This window comes from Panthera pardus, unplaced genomic scaffold, assembly GCF_024362965.1.
Source record: "Panthera pardus isolate Hobbes unplaced genomic scaffold, ASM2436296v1 HiC_scaffold_8, whole genome shotgun sequence".
NCBI lineage: Eukaryota > Metazoa > Chordata > Mammalia > Carnivora > Felidae > Panthera > Panthera pardus.
Genome location: NW_026527013.1, coordinates 18159044 through 18177978, shown reverse-complemented (window position 1 = coordinate 18177978; position 18935 = coordinate 18159044). Strand labels below are relative to the sequence as shown.

At 42.1% G+C, this 18935-nt stretch overlaps 1 protein-coding gene and 1 pseudogene across 1 annotated transcript in view; one reads left to right on the top strand and one right to left on the bottom strand.

Annotated features, from left to right (window-relative positions):
* The first annotated feature begins 1495 nt into the window (after window positions 1-1495).
* The window catches only part of PRKAR2A (protein kinase cAMP-dependent type II regulatory subunit alpha), a 111667-nt gene continuing 94227 nt past the window's right edge, over window positions 1496-18935 (top strand). Inside the window, exon 1 of the mRNA XM_019416755.2 lies at window positions 1496-2027. Within this exon, the coding sequence (XP_019272300.1) occupies window positions 1775-2027 (253 nt within the window). The 5' untranslated portion in view covers window positions 1496-1774. The remainder of the gene's footprint in view (window positions 2028-18935) is intronic.
* On the bottom strand, window positions 9835-10159 carry LOC128775525 (40S ribosomal protein S20-like; annotated as a pseudogene).

The window sequence follows — 18935 nt, the reverse complement described above, 5'->3', positions numbered from 1 at the left end:
ACTCAAGAGCAGAGAAGAGTTGGGGAACCCTGCCCCTTTAGCTTCTTACTGCCTATCCTTAGTGCAGTGTTCATATGCTGAGATCAGAAACACAGCTTTGAAGAAAAGTATCCTAGTTCTGAGACGGGTCAGGAGAACAGTTTCACTGGCTTTGCTTGGTGTGTGGAAACCATTCATTCATTCATTCATTCATTCAGTAAATCTTCTCTAAAGAGTGTGCAGTAAGGACCAGCAGGAAACAAGTTGGATACTATCCCTCCTCTCACAAAGTAGAGGACCCAAGACTCTTTCTAGGGGTCCAGGAACATGACCAGGGAGACACTGCTGTTTGGAATCACAGGCCTACCTGGCCTAGAGCGTGGGTGGCTTCTGTACCAGTGGGGATCGGTTGCTCTTATTTCCAGAAACTCAGTTCCCAGCAGCACTGAGCTCCTGGGTGTGTGCCAAGCCAATATGAGAGGTCTTAGTGCTGATTTTAATTAATACTAGGTAATTACCAGGTGGAGCTTAACCATCCTAAATGCCTTTGAGGTTCCCAAGCCTACAGCTTGTCACTTTCTGGCTGGGCCCAGCAACGAGAGGCAGGACTCTGTCCTATGCCTACCCAGCCTTTTGTCAGCATTGTGACCCAGGGCAGTCACTTTTCTCTATTCCCTTCCAATCTCGTGTGGGTGAAGGGGGCAACTTGGGAAATAGCCTAGCCTCTCCAATTCACCTATGCCCCCTCCCTAGGGGCAAAGGATAACAGTGCCTTGTGGTCTGCTCAACACCATCAGTGTGAGTCCAGGGTGGAGTGTGGGAAGAGAAGAGGTGCGCAGGCCTAGTCCTGGGAATCCTGGTGGGAATGCTCAAGAGGAGGAACAGGCATAGAGGTTGTTCCTGCCCTGGGCCTTATTCCAGTTTCTCCAAGTTTGTCTTAGTGACTCTTCCAGGCTTATTTCTCTGCCTGTGGCTCCCAAATTACTGTATCACTGAAACTCCTACTCCTATCACTGAAACTCCTACTGGGCCTCTACAAGGCCTTCGCCGTTTGACATTTTGCAGATCTCTTGCCAGACTTCCGAGGGTCTTGTGGTCATGCCACCATTCCACCCAGTGACCAGGGTGGTCCTAACTTTTTACCAGGCCTCCGAGTCAGCTTGAACGTCACCTCCTAAAGTGGGCCCTCTTGCTCTCCACCACAACTGGAACCACACTGAGGTTTTAATGTATGTGCCTGCGTCTGGCTATCTGGCTGTAGGCTGTGTCCGTGGAGCCTACCAGGTGTTGGCAAACAGGAGGCTCTTAGCGAGTGTTGAAACAATACATGAAAGGTCTTAGGGACTAGGTGAAAAGCACTGACGACTCCCTTTGGCGGGTAGACCACTCATTACCGCGACTCGATCTCGACCTCGGACGGCTCTGAGCCAGCGGGCTGCCCAGCGGCGCACGCGCACTGAGGGCCGGCGGGCGGCGGGGGCGCGCACGCCCGCGGCCGCGTGCGTCACAACCCGGGCTCCTGCCCCGCCCGTCCCGCCTGCCCGCCTGTCGGTCCCTGAGGCGGCGGCGGCTGCCCAGTGACAGCGGCGGCGGCGCCAGGCCAGCCGTAGTAGCGTAGGGTCGTGCGGCCTGGAGACGCACACCCGGCAGAAGGGCGGCGCGGCGCGAGGAAGGCCGGAGCCGGGTCGCGCGGGAGGAGACCTTGCGGGCACCAGGCGAGAGGCCGGCGTGAGGGAGCGCGGAGCTAGTGGCCGCCGGCGGCCCGGACCCGCCTGTCCTCGCGGCCGCCGCCGGCATGAGCCACATCCAGATCCCGCCGGGGCTCACGGAGCTGCTGCAGGGCTACACGGTGGAGGTGCTGCGGCAGCAGCCGCCCGACCTCGTCGACTTCGCGGTGGACTACTTCACCCGCCTGCGCGAGGCCCGCTTGCAAGCCGCCAGCCCGCCCGCTGCCCCTCCTTCCGGCTCCCAGGCTCTAGAGCCCGGCCCTGGCCTGGTCACCGACGCGAAGGCGGAGAGCGAGTCGGAGGACGACGAGGACTTGGATGGTAGGCGGCGGGCTGGGCCGACGTTCGCGGTGGGGGGACGGAGGGGGCGGTGCAGGGGTCTCCAGCGATCTAGAGGGGCCGCGGGGGCCGAGCACACTGGGCCGGGACCTTGGAGCTCTCCAGCAGAGTTTGCCCGGGTTTCCCGAGCCGCGGGCGTGAGCCCCGCGTGCTCCACTTCCCAGCTGCGCTCCACGGTGCTCTGAGCCCCGAGCGCACCGAGTGAGTTGTCAGATTCAGCCTCGGAGCAAATGTGCGCGCCTTCGGCCCGCGTGGTGGCGCGGAGCCCACGTCGGCCTCGCCTCTACTGGGGGACACTTCGCCCGGTTTCGTGCCGAAGACAAGGACGCTCACATCCACCGACTCGCTCGTGTTCAATAACCGGGATGGTAACTTTGGAAATCATTCGTTTTGTGAAAAGTTATGGTGAAAACTAAGCATAGACAAAAGTAGACAAAGGGTGAAATGAACCCCTGTATGCCACTATCCACATTCAACAGTTTAAATATCTGTCACAAATGTTTCATTTCTACTTTTTTTTTTTTCTTTGCTGAAGTATTTTCAAGCAAATACCAGTCGGGTCATTTCGCCTCTGCATAACTGGACATGCATTTCTTAAAATATTCTTAGTATTTCTTAAAATTTCTGAAAATATTTATTAAAATATATGTAGTATATATTTAAACTTGACTAAAACGATTGGATCACATTTGGTGAGGGTAAACGATAATTATCTTGTTTAGCATATAGGGTGTAGGAAAAAAGACAACTCTTTTCTATATCTGGTTTAAGCAAGGCTGTCAAAAAGCAATTCCGTGTTCCGTGGTTGCTTTAACCTAAGCTTGGTCAGTTTAACAGTAGAATAATCCTAGTTTTGAACCGCCAAAATTTAACAAAACAATGAAAACAGAGACCGAGTTAGAGACTTTAGTGTTATTAGAGCATACTGGAAAAAAACAAAACAAAACTAGTTCTGAGTTGAATCCACATTCAGGTGACACTAACAAGGAGTTAATTATCGGTCATTGCTGTTGGAGGTCGTAAGCTTCAGTGTTGTGGACAACTGCCCGTAGTTCATTCACCATTAAGAGTAGAAATGGTTCTTCTGTGTTTCTTTGACATTGCATATTAAGTTATGAGGTTTTTGCCTAAAGTCTTGAAATCAAGTTGTTATTTTCCAAATCTCCTGCACAGATTTGCTTTGTGGTCTAAGAGAAGTGGTCAGACCTGTTTGATTTCAGATTCACTTTAAAATGGGGACAGTGACAGTGATCTCCCAGGGATAAATGTGTCTTTAAAAGTTTTATTTCAGGAGTGTCTGCTATGTTTGTTTCATTGACACATCTATGAATCACAAAGCTGTAACCTGTTTTGTGAAATTTTTATGTATACACGTTAGTATTTTAGAAATTAGTCCCAGATGAGTGAAAGTTTACAAGTTTTGTGTTATCTTTGTCATCTTTGATATCTTTTTAAAAATTGAGTTGACTTAAATCTTTGTAACTCTGTGCTTTATTTTACTAACATGTAAATATTTGTTATTTATATTTCTAAAGTGGCTGTGCTACGTATAATTATAGAAATCAACACAAGGTGAACTTTTATTTACAGATAATAGACTAAAAATACATTGCACACAATGAGATACCACTTCACACCCATGAGGATGGGTATTATGAAAAAAAATAGCAAGTGTTGATGAGAATGTAGAGAAGTGGGAGCCCTTGTTCATTACTGGTGGGAATGTAAAATGGTCTGGGGTTGTGGAAAACAGTTTGGTGGTTCCGCAAAAAGTTAAACATAGAATTACCATATGATCGAGCAATTTCACTGCTCTGTATATATCCCAGGAAATTGAAAGCAGGGAGCCAAACATATAGTTACAGCCAGTGTTCACTGCAGCATTATTCACAATATCCAAAAGGTAGAAACAACCCCTGTCCTATTAGAAGATGAATGGATAAGTAAATTGTGGTATATACATACAATGAAATACTATTCATCCTTTAATAAGAATGAAATTCTGATACATGCTACAACATGGATGAACCTTGGAAACATTATGCTACTGCAATATGCAAGACACAAAAAGACAAATATTTTATGATTCCACTTATATGAGGTACCTAAAATAGGTAAATTCAGAGAGATATAAAGTAGAATACAGGTTAACTGGCAGCTGGAGGTTGCTGGTAATGGGGTGTTATTGTTTAATGGGTGTTGAGTTTCTGTTCAGGATGATAAAGTTCTGAAATTGGATAGGGGTGATGGTTGCACAACACTGTGAATCTACTTAATGCTGTGAGTTGTGCACTTAAATGTGTAAAATGGTAAATTTTATGCTATGTATATTTTACCACAATTTTTTAAATGTTTATTTTGAGAGAGAGTGAGCTAGCAGGGGAGGGGCAGAGAGAGAGAGGGAGAGAGAGAGAATCCTGAGCAGGCTCCGCACTGTCAGTGCAGAGCCCTACTTGGGGCTCTGTCTCACCAACTGTGAGCTCATGACTTGAGCCAAAATCAAGAGCCAGATTTTTAACCGACTGAGCCACCCAGGCACCCCTGCCACAATTTTTAAAAAGACAAGAAAAGAAATACATATCCAGTGATTAGGAACATTAGGGCAATAAGCCTATATAATACTTAAAATAAGAAATAGGATATGTAGTGTTAGATATGTATATAACAAAGAGATTTTGTTTAGTATGGCTAACCACCAATTCAGTTTATAAAATTATATGCTATTTGAAACACTCTTTTAATAACAGTTTTGATATCAAATAGCACATTAAGTATGAAGTATTATAATGAATATTTAACTCTTGGGAAAACCTGAAGAGTTCGGATTTATTTTTTAATTTTTTTAAAATTTATTTATTTATTTTGAGACAGAGAGAGAGAGAGAGAGCAAGCGCATGCGTGTGCGTGCCTGGGGGAGGGGCAGAGAAAGAAGAAGAGAGAATCCCAAGCAGGCTCCAGTGCTACCAGCGCAGAGCCTGATGTGGGGCCTGAACCCACAAAACTGTGAGATCATGACCTGAACAGAAACCAAGAGTTGGATGTTTAATCGACTGAGCCCGCCAGGCGCCCCAAGAGTTTAGATTTATTAATATGTTTCCGTAACTGCATCCTCATGAGGACAATAATTGGTATCCAGACTTGATTCACTTCTATAATTATCATAAAACATACACCTGTGGGTCTCCCAGCATATATATATGTATATATATATATATATATTTATATATATACATATATATATATATACACACACACACACATATTAATATTATATTGTATTATATCATATCATATCATATTAGTAGTATATTTATGTGTTATATATATATTTGGTAACAGCTTTGTGGAACATAATTCACATACTATATAATTCACCCATTTAAAGTGTATAGTTCAGTGGTTTTATTATATTCAGAGATATGTGCAACCATCACCACAGTTAGTTTTAGAAGTTTTTGTCACCGCAAAAAGAACCCCATACCCTTTAGCCATCAACTGCCAACACCTCCATTCCCCTCTCATCTGCTTTCTGTCTCTATAGATTTGCCTATCCTGGACACTTCATATTAATGGAATCATGCAGTATATGGTCTTTTGCCATTAATATGAAATGTCCAGGATAGGCAAATCTATAGAGACAGAAAGCAGATGAGAGGGGAATGGAGGTGTTGGCAGTTGATGGCTAAAAGGTATGGGGTTCTTTTTGCGGTGACAAAAACTGTTCTAAGACTTCTTTCACATGGCATAATGTTTTTAAAGTTCATCAGTGTTGTTGCATAAATTAATGTGTCACTCCTTTTTATTACTGAATATTCTATTGTATGGATATACCACATTATTTTATCCATCAGTTGATGGGCATTTAGGTTGTTTTCACTTTTTAGCTTTTATGAATAATGTTGCTATGAATATTTCATGTGTACAAGTTTTCGTGTGGACGCATGTTTTTCTCTTTGATTGTATACCTTGGAGTAGAATTGTTTGATCATACGGTAACTCTTTGTTTAACCTTTTGAAGAACTGCCAGAGTGTTTTCCAAAGTGGCTGCACCATTTTACATTCTAACCAGCAGTGTATTAAGGGTTCTAATTCCTTCATGTCCTTGTTAACACTTATAGTCTTCTTTATAATTAAAAAAAATTTTTTGTGTGTTTATTTACTTTTCAGAGACAGAGTGTGAGCAGGGGAGGGTCAGAGAGAGAGGGAGACACAGAATCCAAAGCAGGCTTCAGGCTCTGAGCTGTCTGCACGGAGCCCGACATGGGGCTCGAACCCATGAACTGTGAGATCATGACCTGAGCCGAAGTCAGGCCTAACTGACTGAGCCACCCAGGTGCCCCTACAGTCTTCTTTATAACAGCCATCCACATGGATGGAAAGTAGTACCTCATTGTAGTTTTGCTTTGCAGTTCCTTAAGTGATGTTGAGCATCTTTTCAAATGGTTCTTGGTCATTTGTGTATCTTTTTTTTGAGAAATGTCTATTCAGGTCCTTTGTCCATTTTTTAATTGGGTTGTTTTTTTAATTTTTGAGTCGTGAGAGGTCTTTATGTATTGTAAACAAGTCCTTTATCAGATGTACAACTTACAAATATTTTCTCTCATTTAGTGAGTTGTTTTTTCAATTTTTGATATTGTTTTGAAGCAGAAAAGTTTTTTATTTTGATGAAGTCTAATGTATCATTTTCTTTTTTGTTTGTGATTTAGGTGTCATATTTAAGAAACCATGACCAAAAGCAAGATCATGAAAATTAACCTCTGTTTTCTTTTAAGAGTTTTATAGTTTTAGCTCTTGCATTTAGGTATTGGTACATTTTGAGTAATTTTTTGTGGACAGTGTCAGGTACTTCATTCTTTTGCATGTGGTTATCCAGGTGTTCCAACACAATTCATTAAAAGATGGTTTTTTCCCCCATTTAATTGTCTTGGTATTTTTGTTGAAAGTCAATTGACTGTGGTATGTCATTGTTTCTAACTCCATTCTGTTCTACTGATCTGTGTATCTGTCATATCCCACTACTACACTGTCTTGATTAGTAAGATTTGTAGTAATTTTGGAATCAGCAAGTGTTAGTTCTCCAACTCTGCTCTTTTTCAAAATTGTTTTGGCTTTTGTAGTTCCTTGAATTTCTATATGAATTTTAGAATTAGCCTGTCAATTTCTGTAAGGAAAGCAACTGGGATTTTGATAGAGATTGCATTGAATTTGTAGATTAATTTGGAAAGTATTGCCATCTTAACATTATTAGGTCATCTAAATCTATGAATATGGGATGTCTTTCCATTTGTTTAGACCCTCTTTAATTTTTAAAGATAACAATATTTTGTAGTTTTCAGAGTATAGGTTTTGCACTTCTTTTGTTAAATTTATTCCTAAGTAATTCATTCCTTTTGATGTTATTGTAAATGGAATTGTTTTCTAAATTTCATTTTCACATTGCTCATTGCAAGTGTGTACAAATAGTTAATTTTTAAAAATAGTGACTTTGTTTCTTGCAACCTTGCTGGGCTTGTTTACTAGTTCTAGTAGTTTTTTTAGTGGATTTTTTAGGATTTTTCCCCAGCATTTTTACTGTACAGCATAGACCACATAACATAGGAGTTGGTCCAAACAACATTAGCAGAACTTTTTTGGAATTGCTTAATAATAATATTCCCGCAGTTCACATATCTGGATCTCTCAGCAAGATTTTGACACTGTTGAACCACCTTCTCTTGAAATTCTCTTCCTCTTGGCAGCTGTGTCTTCATTCACCCGGCTCTCCGTCCACCACTTGGCCTCTCTGCCCTTTAAATGATGGCTTATGATCTCCAGAATTTAGTTTGTTAACTTTTTTGCCTCAGTGAACAATTCTTTTCCTGAGCATTTTTACTGCCTTGAACCTGGATCTTCAAAATCAAAACTTTTCTGCTCATACACATACCTATTTATGCTTTTTTTTTTTTGAGCGGGGGTGTGGGGGTGGTGGAGGGTAGGAGGTGGGGGTGGGGGGAGGGCACAGGGACAGAGAGAGGGGCAACACGGAATCCAAAGCACACTCCAGGCTCTGAACTGTAAGCACAGAGCCTGATGAGGGGCCCAAACTCACAAACCATGAGATCATGACCTCAGCCGAAGTCGGACACCTAACTGACTGAGCCACCTAGGCACCCCTTTCTTGTCTTATTCTTTATTTTTAATAGAAAAGGTTATAGGCATTTAAAAATTTCTCTACTGTGTTGTCATAATGACTTTTTTTATTGTGATAGACTATACATAAAATTTATTATTTTACCATTTTAAAGTATAAAATTCAGGGGCATTGAATACATTCATTATTTTGTGCAACCAACACCACTATTTTGTTTTTCTTTTTAAAGGTTGTTTTTGACGAGGCTTCTGGGTGGCTCAGTTGGTTAAGCTAAATCCGACTTTGGCTCATGTCATGATCTCATGGTCTGTGAGTTCAAGTCCCATGTCAGGCTCTGTGCTGACAGCTCAGAGCCTGGAGCCTGCTTCAGATTCTGTGTCTCCCTCTCTCTCTGACCCTCCCCTGCTCATGCTCTGTCTCCCTCTTTCTCTCAAAAAATAAACATTAAAAAATAATAATAAGTAAAAGTGTTTTGGGGGAGCACCTGGGTGGCTCAGTTGGTGCCAACTCTTGATGTTAGCTCAGGTGTTGGTCTCCGAGTTGTGAGTTAAAGTCTCATGTTGGGCTCCATGGTGGGTGGAAACCTACTTAAAAAAAAAAAAAAAAAAAAGATTATTTTAGGTTTTTGAGGCTCCTGGCAATTCAATATGAATTTTGTGATCAGTTTTTCCATTTCTGCCAAAAAGCCTATTTTCTGGGGCACCTGGTGGCTAAGTTCAGTTAAGCATCCAGCTCTTGATTTTAGCTCAGGTTATGATCCCAAGGTCATGGGATTGAGCCCTATGTTGGATTCCATGCTGAGCATGGAGCCTACTTGGGATTCCCTCTCTCTCTCTCTCTCTGCCCCTCCCCACCCCCTTTTGCAAAATAAATAAACGTTTTTTAAAAAGAGGCCTGTTTTTTTATTTAATCATCAGAATGTTGATTGTTAGTATATACAGCTACAGCTGTTTTTTTGTGTGTTGTCTTGTACCCTGAAACCTGTGGATTTTTTAGAGTTTTCTGTATACAAGGTCATGTAATCTGTGAATAGTTTTGTTCCCTTTCATTTTGATTGCCTTTTATTTATTTTTCTTGCCTAATTGCTCTGGCTAGGACTTTCAGTACTATGCTGAATAGACGTGAATCAACAAGGCATCCTTGTCTTCTTCCTGATTTAGCGGGAAATTTTTCAGTCTTTTACCATTGAGTAAGATGTTAGTTGTGTTTTTTTGTTTGTTTGTTTTTGTTTTTAATAAATGCTGTTCACCATGTTGAGGAAATTCCCTTTAATTCCTGGTTGTTGAGTGATTTTATCATGAAAAGGTATTGAATTTTGTTAGATGTTTTTTGTGCTTCAGTTGAGATGATGTAGCTTTTTCCTTTCATCTTTTAATGTGGTATACTACACTGATTGATTTTTGTATGTTGAACCACCCTTGCATTGCATTTTTGGGATAAATCCCACTGGGTCACATTTTAAGGTATAATCGTTTTGATATACTGCTGGATGTAGTTTGCTGGTATTTTGTTGTCCTAATGATTTCTTGCTGCATTTTGTAAATTAAGTGAATATATTATACTCTACTTAATTATTCTCCTTTTAGGTTGCCTCCAGATGTTTGTTTGCATGAACTTTTTTATGTATATGGGTTTTGATAATTTATTAAAGTAATTAATTTAAGCATTGGCATTGATGACTTCATCCTCAGTTCCTGGCTCAGATGGAAGTAATCTGTTTAACAATCTCAGAAGGACCGTGCAGGTCAGTGAGTTGCTTGTGGATCCTCATCTGAAAAATATCCCAAGTCTTACTACCATCACCACAAGGAGTTTTCTAAGTAGTGATTCTCAGGGTCTTGTTAGGCATCTGAACTGGTCCATCCATTTTGAGGTTCTTTTCTTTTGCTTCAAGTCAACACATAACTTTTTTTTACATTGGTTTTACATTGTGGCTGGTTAGGGTAACTGTAGTTTGGTGAATCACTACCTCTGGTTCCTGGGGTGATTATTCTGTTATATTTAAGAGCCAGGGCTGCAGCTGAGCTTCCTGACAGAATTGTTCCTCTGGGAGAGCCAACAGCAGTGAGTCAAGAGCAGGAGCCAGCACCCCAAGCTCCACTGCAGCTGTGACCATGTCTTCCTCAAAGATTGCATAAGCCTTTTTAAAATTTTTGGCTTATTCCCCTAGAACAGATTGATAGAAATATAATTATTAGGTCAAAATGTACTTTTTTTGGTCATTTAATAAGTATAGTCATATGCTTTTCAGAAGGATTGTTCCGATCAGTATACACAGTCATCAGCAACATATGTGAATACCAAATTTGCTGTGCCATTGATAGCACAAGGTATTAAAATTCTTTAAAAAGTACTAATTTGGGGAAATTTTTTCTCAATGTTTTAATTTCAGTTTTATTCATTGTAGGAAGGTTGAATGTTCATCTTCATCTAATGTTTGCTCACGTTTCATGTAGGGCTGTATACTTCAGATACTTTAACTGAATTGGTAAGAATTACTCCTTGCTTTTGTTTTAGTTTTTTTTTTTTTTTTTTTTTTTTAATTTAATTTAAGTAATCTCTACCCCCAATGTGGAGCTCAAACTCAGGACCCCAAGATCAAGGGTCACACACTCTGCTCTACTGACTGAGCCAGCCAGGTGCCCTGACTCATAGCTTTTGGAAGGTGAGAGAGAGAGGAGAGTCAAGATTTACTCCTCCTCACACCATATCTGGGGTGAACCTGGTATTACTTTGGAATACCAGAGGGATGGTGCTGTTAATAAAGATACTAGATAAAGAAAAGCTGTTGTTTCTGTTCTTAAAGCACTTCTGACACTACCTGGAGTTAGTGCAGACCTCACAAGTTAAAGGCTCAGTCCCACAAGATGGCCTCCCTACTTCAGATGCTAATCACAAGTCCTGGCCTCCTATATTTCTAACAGACCATCTATAAATTTAGGGGTTTCCATAACCCCCTCCTGGAGTTTGATAATTTGCTAGATTGGCTCACACAACTTAGGAAAATGCTTTACTTACTGTTACCAGTTTATTATAAAGGATACAAGTCAGGAACAACCAAATGGAAGAGATACATAAGGCAGGGTATATGGGAAGGGGCACAGAGCTTCTGTGCCCTCTCTGAGCATACCACCCTTCCAGCACCTCAGTGTGTTCAACCTGGAAGCTCTGAACCCATTTATTTAGGTTTTCTGGAAGTTCTTTTATGTAGGCATGGTTGATTAAATCGTTGGTCATTGGTGATGAGCTCAATTCAAAGCCCTTCTCCCCTCCCTCTTGGTCTAGGGACTGAAAGTTCCAATCACCTGGTTGGTTCCTCTAGTAACTAGTCATCTCATTAGCATAAGCTTAGGTGTGGTTGAAAGGGCCTTATTATGAATAACAAAAGACATTCCTCTCAATCACTTAGGAAATTCCAAGGGTTTTAGGGGCTCTGTGCAAGGAACCAGGGCCAAAGACCAAGTAAATATTATATCACAGTATCACACTGGAAAATTTCAAAATTAATCTTTCTCCCTCCCCTCTTCTCTCTCCTGTCCTCTTCCTTCCTTTCCTCTCAAGGGGAAGACAGAGTTGGACCTATTGCATGAATTTGAAAGGCTTACAGGATGGCCTGGTAGAAATAGCCAGCAGGCCTGAATCCCTGGGTGGCTCAGTCAGTTGAGCATCGACTCTTGATCTTGGCTCAGATCATGATCTTCAGTTTGTGAGTTGGAGCGCCCATCGGGCTCTTCACTGACAGTGTGGAGCCTGCTTGGAATTCTCTCCCTCTCTCTCTGCTGCTACCCCACTCGTGCTCTCTCTTAAAATAAATGAATAAACTTAAAAAAAAAAAGAAAAGAAATAGCCAGCAGGCCATGGTAATCACAGGCCTGGAACTGGAAGACAGGTCAAGGCTAGATGAGAGGTGTGAGGAGCCATCAGTGTGATATGGGAGTGGATGAGGCTGTCCTATCCAGTTTGAAGAGAATAAGGCCATGACGGTGATGAAGTTTTGGAGGTGATGATGGGGTTCATGGGGTCTGGAGCAGACTGCCAAGAAAGAATTTTCAAAGACATCTTTGGTGCCAAAAGGTAATCTTATTAAAGCATGGGGACAGGACCATGGGCAGGAAGAGCTGCACTGTAAGTGGGGGGTGGTGGTGACTGTTTTATGGAGTCTGGGGAGATTAAGTCAAGAGGGAGTTTCCAAAGAGACTTTCACATGCCAAAGACTTACTGGATCCAGGCTCAGCTATTGTCAAGTTAAGGTTGTTTTTCCCTCTAGCAAAGCATTGACATTAAGACAGTAGGGAGTTCCTGGACTTTAGGCTGTTGATGGGATTGCCTTTTTTGGGTAAACTGGTGGAGTCCCTTATCAGTTTAACCATTTGTTTTTTGTCCTTTCTTGTTTTGGGGTAGCTGGGAGTGTCCAAAGAATATGACACCTGTCCCACCTGGGAGGGGGGTGGTGCTAGCTTGTGTTTTGCCCTCAGCCTGCCTCATCAAATGCTCCCTCATCCACACTGATCCTGGGACCTCTGACAGACATTCTGGTTTTTCGTTTGTTTTTTGAGAGAGAGGGCACAAGTGAGAGAGGGAGAGAAGGAGAATCCCACCAGGGGCAGAGAGGGAGAGAGAGAGAGAAGCAGGGCTCACCTGGGGCTCGTGTTTTGTGCTCATCACCCGAAGTGGGGCTGTGCTCATCCAAAGTGGGGCTCATGCTCACCCGATGTGGGACTCGTGACCTAAGCCGAAGTTGATGCTTAGTGACTGAGCCACTCAGGCACCCCTAACATTCTGTGTTTAAAAAGTATGGGTAAATGCCAAGATTTAAGACAAGATTTAGTCAGGGTGAGAATGAGACCCTCATGTGGATGTAGTTTCTCCACATCCTCTTATTTATTTATTTATTTGTTTGTTTGTTTATTTGTTTATAAGTTTTTAAATGTTTATTTTTGAAAGAGAGAGAGAGAGAGTGAATGAGCACGAGCGGGAGAGGGGCAGAGAGAAAGGGAGACACAGAATCCAAAGCAGGCTCCAGGCTCTGAGCTGTCAGCACAGAACCTGATGCAGGGCTGGAACTCACAAACTGAGCCACCCAGGGGCCCCATTATTGTCTTTTTAAAAAAATAATTTGAGGGGCTCCTGGGTGGCTCAGTGGGTTGAGTATCCGACTTTGGCTCAGGTCATGACCTCATGGTTCGTGAGTTCGAGCCTTGCGTGGGGCTCTGCGCTGACAGCTCAGGGCCTGGAGCCTGCTTCTGATTCTGTGTCTCCCTCCCCTCAGCTCCTCCCCTGCTCACACTCTGTCTCTCTCTCAAAATAAATAAAGATTAAAAAAATAATTAAAATAATTTGAGTGAAATTCATGTAACATAAAATTCATCATTTATTTATTTTTTAAATATTTATTTAGTTTTGGGGGAGCGCAAGCAGGGAGGGGCAGAGAGAGGGGGGCAGAGGATCCAAAGTGGGCTCTGTGCTGACAGGCGAACAGCAGTGAGCCTGATACGGGGCTTGAACTCAGAACCGCAAGATCATGACCTGAGCCGAAGTCAAGACACTCAACTGACTGAGTCATCCAGGTGGCCCCCTTATTTATTTATTTTTAAATGTTTATTTATTCTGAAAGAGAGAGAGAGAGAGGACGAGTAGGAGAGGGGCAGAGAAGGAGAGAGAGAGAATCCCAAGTAGGCTCTGAGCTGTCAGCACAGAGCCCAATGCGGGGCTCACTCTTACAAACTAGGAGATTATGACCTGAGCTGAAATCAAGAACCAGATGATTAACCACCTGAGCCACCCAAATGCCCCAAAGTTCATCAATTTACAGTGAACAATTCATTAGCATTAAATACACTTAACTATATTGTGTAATAACCATCTCTGTCTTGTTCTGAAACATTTCTATCACTCCCAAGTAAGTGATAATCCTCCATTAAACAGTTTGTACCCATTTCCTCCTCCTGCCTCCTCCCACCCCTGACAGCCACCAGTCTGCATTCTGTTTCTGTAGGTTTGCCTGTTTTGGACATTTCATATAAATGGAGTCATACAATATGTGATCTTTCGTGTCTGCCCCTTCCTCTTGGCATTGTGTTTTCAAGCTTCATCTGTATTGTAGCCTGTATCAATCAATACTTCATTCTTTTTTTATTGCTGAATAGTATTCCATTATATGTATGTACTGTAATTCGTTTATCTGTTAATCGGTTGATGGACATTTGGGCATTTTCTACCATTTGGCTATTGTGAATAGTGCTGCTATTGCATACCTGTGCATTTCCTTGTTTGAGTACCTGTTTTTAGTTCTTTTGGGTATACACCCATGAGTGGAATTGTGGGCTCATATAACAATCTGTGTTTAGCTTTTGGAGGAGATGCCAAACTCTCTTCTACAGTGGCTTAACCATTTTACCTTCTTACCAGTGTACTTGGATTTCAATTTCTCCATGTCATTGCCACACTTGTCTTTTTGATTATTGTCATCCTAGTGGGTGTGAAATGTATCTTATGGTTTTCATTTGGATTTCCCTAATGACTAAAAATGTTGAACATCTTTTATGTGCTTGTCCATTTGTATATTTTCTTTGGAAAAATGTCTATTCAGCTCCTTTGTCCATTTTTAAATTGGGTTGTCTTTGTTGTTGAGATGTACGAGTTTTTTACATATTTCAGATACCAGTGTCTTACCCAATATGTAATTTGCAAATGTTTTTCCCTATTTTGTGAGTTGTCTTTTTACATTCTTGAAGAACACAAGTTTTAAATTCTGATGAAGTTCAATTTGTCTATTTTTTTTCCTTTGTTGCTATGCTTTGAGTGTCATACCCAGTCTGCTTTTTATGGATCCCTACCCCAAAAGAGCACCTTGTCCTCTCTAGTCCATTTTCCAGCTAGTAGCCAGATACTTTTTTTTAATGGAGATCAGATCATATCATTCTTCAGTTTAAATCCCCTCATTGCAAATGGAATGAAATCTGCATATCTTCCCTGGTCTACACAATCCTGCAGGATTTTGTCCCAGTCTTTCTCTCTACCTTTTCTCTCTAGCCCTACCCATCCTTGCTTGCTAAGCTTATTTCTACATTTGCCTCACTCTCCCTAATTACTGTATGATTGCTGCAGGCCCTTCCTGAATCTTTCTTTCCTGGCTCTGACAAGCTGGCTCCTCTTCTCTTAGGATTCAGCTTCAGAGAGGCTTTTCAAATTGTCCTGCTTAGAGTGGGTCCTTTTGTTGTTGAGATTAATAGCACCCCAGGTAGTTACATTAGAACTCTAGTAATGATCTAGAATTCTCCTTTGCTTTTTGTTGTTTCTCTATCAGTAGAACAGAAGCTCCTTGAGGATGGGAAGCTGTCTTATTCTTTGTCTCCAGTGCTTAGCTTACACTTGGTCCATAATGGATACTTAGTGAGTGAGTTTCTGACAGCTGATTTTGGAGACTGGCATCATAGAGTACACTGGGGGAGCACAGATATGGGAGCAGCAGAAGGGACTGGTCAGTCGGTGGTGTTGGAAGCAATGGAGAGGTCAGCAGAGGTAAGGCTGGTGTTGAAGTGGTTGCGCTCAGCTGTAATTCTCAGGGTGTTATGTGCTGGTCACAGCCTGTGCTGTGGTTGGACTGGCCCTTGTGCTTATTATAATTGCAAGACACCCTTCAGCAATAACCATCAGGAAACTTTGAAGAAATTAAGGTTTATTATTTACAGGATGTGGAAATTACACAGCACACGTGGAGCCACACAGCGAGGACGTTGAGGGTGGTTAGCCGGGGAGGGGTGGGGGGAGAGTGCACATGCCTGGGAGTGAGAGCAGGAGCACACACAGGCCCAGGGTTCTGCTTTTATATTGGGAGTTGAGGGTAGGGGCCTAGGGTTTTCCGGCTCACTCTTTATTGGGGAATTTAAAACATAGGAGAAAAAACAAGTGTTCCAAATCATTTATCAGAATCAACCAAGATCTCTAAAACAAAGGAGGCTCAGTGAGGGAAGGCAGCCTGGCTTTTTATCTAATTAAGTGGCTGGCAATGTGTTTATTCAAGATAGCCCTCTAGAAGTAGATGCCTCTTTGAAGTGAATGCCTAATCATTGTTTAAGTCAGTCGCTTGCGTTACAAAAAAGAACAAAAAACTGCATACACTGCACAGGGATAGAGGCTCCAAGTGGAGTTGTGGTGGAAGAGGTCTGGTGGCAGCAGCACTGGGAGTGTGTGTGACAGCAGATGGCTGCAGAAGGTGCACATAAGGAATGGGGAGTCCATTTTGAAGAAGTGAAGAAAAAACCAGTGATAACTTGAAAGAGAGGTGGGTGTGAAGGAAGGTTTTTGTTATTGGTAAGACATAGTCCCCCCTAGCACGTTCCTGTCAGAGGAAAGGAGCCAGTGAAGGCAGCTGATGCAAGAAGGCCTTAAGGCTGGGTGGGTGAGAACAGAAAGAAAGTGGGGACATCTTTTCAGAGAGTGGAAAGGAATGTTATTTGCCTTTATTTTAAAAGATAATTTAAGGTTTTACTTAAAGGCCTTGTCTTTTACTAGTTGAATCTCATAGAGGTGAATGTTTAAGAAGGGAAAATTATCTCTTGAAACGTGTTGTTATTGATTTTTCTAAGCTTATCTGTCTGTTGGCTATTTTTAATACCATGGATCCATGAAAGAGAAATAAATGCATTTTTAAAAAAATGTTTATATATTTTGAGAGAGCTTGTACCGCTCGTGCACGAGAGTGAGCAGGGGAGGGGCAGAGAGAAAGAGAGGTAGAAGGATCCCAAGCAGGTGCTGCACTTCCAGTACAGAGCCTGATGTGGGGCTCAAACTCAAGAACCGTGAGATCATGACCTGAGCCAAAATCAAGAGCTGGACGCTTAACTGACCGAGGTCAGTTAACTACCCAGGTGCTTCTGCATTTTTTTTTTTTTTTTTTTAAGATTGCTATAATGTAGACTTTATTTGGGGGAAGGTTCTTTTTAAAAAATAACAACTTCTTCATACAAAATCTTTTAACTAGAAATTAATGAAAAGACAGCTTATTGGAACTTCGTTCTTTTTGGGTTTTTTTAATAAAATTAAAAAAAAATTTTAATGTTTATTTACTCTTTGAAAGAGAGACAGAGTGCCAGCGGGAGAGAGGCAGAGAGACATAGAATCCAAAGCAGGCTCCAGGCTCTGAGATGTCAGCACAGAGCCCAACGTGGGGCTCCAACTCACGAACCATGAGATCATGACCTGAGCTGAAGTCAGACACTTAACTGACTGAGCCACCCAGGTGCCCTTATAAATTAAAAAAAAAAAAAAAATTTAATGTTTATTTATTTTGAGGGAGAGAGAGACAGAGTGCGAGCAGGGGAGGGGCAGAGAGAGAGGGAGAGAGGGAGAATCTGAAGCAGGCTCCAGGTTCTGAGCTGTCAGCACAGAGCCCGATGCAGGACTTGAACTAGACAACCGCGAAATCATGACCTGAGCTGAAGTTGAACGCTCAACTGACTGAGCCACCCAGGAGCCCCGTAAATTTTTTTTTTTTTAATGTTTATTTACTTTTAGACAGGGAGAGACAGAGCATGAGTGGAGAAGGGGCAAAGAAAGAGGGAGACACAGAATCCAAAGCAGGCTCCAGCCTCCGAGCCGTCAGCACAGAGCCTGTTGCGTGGCTGGAACCCACAAGCCGTGAGATCATGACTTGAGTCGAAGTTGGACGCTTAACCAACTGAGCCACCTAGGCGCCCTTTGAACTTCTTTCAAGTCTCACAACTTTTCACTATCTGATGAGAAATGATGAGCTATTGGGAATTTTCCATATGTTGCTCTTATAAACTTCTTACTCTGTTAAAAAAATGAAAGAAACTAAAAGGTCACTATTATAATGAAAATACTTAGGAAGCAATTATGATAATGAGGAAATCACTAACTTTCACATTGTGGTTTCTGGAAATAGCCAGATATTTTAAATCCACAGTGAGGTGATTGAATTATCCTTGGATTAGTTTTTTTAATGGAGATACTTGAGAATACTGAATTTTAAGTGCTTTTTTTTTAAGCCCTGCTTCTAATACTTACTGTTAAAATATTGTCAGTTTTAGAAAAAGAATGATGTCCCTCAGTGATCTGCTCACACACTGTTTTTATTATAGAAAAGAATAGAATAGTCTCCAGTTAGAGAAGTGAGCTACACAGTACTATGAATCACACACTGCTCCTCTGCCTAGTTTTCCTCTTTGAGAGATACGTTAAGTCCTGTTTTTATCACATGGTAATGAACATATCTGTGACTCTGGTGAGGCTCCTGTGGCCTGTATTCCCTGTGAGGCAGGTGAGGGTGGGGCGTGGCACTCAGCAGCTTCCTGGGTGTGAGAATGTGGGGTTACTGCTCCTTAGGAACCCACTTCATTTGTGCGTCTAAAAGATGTGTGGCCTTCTTTTTTCTTCCAAGCTTTTAGTCAAACTGAGAACCCTACTGCTCTTTTTGAAAGCAGCTATGAGAAAGGTGTGGAAGAAATAATTTTCAAATACCGTACAAGAGAAAAAGCAACCTCTTTTTGCATGGTGGCCCTTACTAAGGAAATAGGATTATTAAAAAAATAATTAGAGGACACTTATTCACAGAACACAAAAGATTTACGCTAGCATTAATACAAAAAACTGAGCCTGGGTGGCTCAGTCGGTTATGCGTCCGACTTCGACTCAGGTCATGATCTCATGGTTCGTGAGTTCGAGCCCCATGTGGCACTCAGTGCTGACAGCTCGGAGCCTGTAGCCTGCTTTGGATTCTGTGTCTCCTCTCTCTCTGC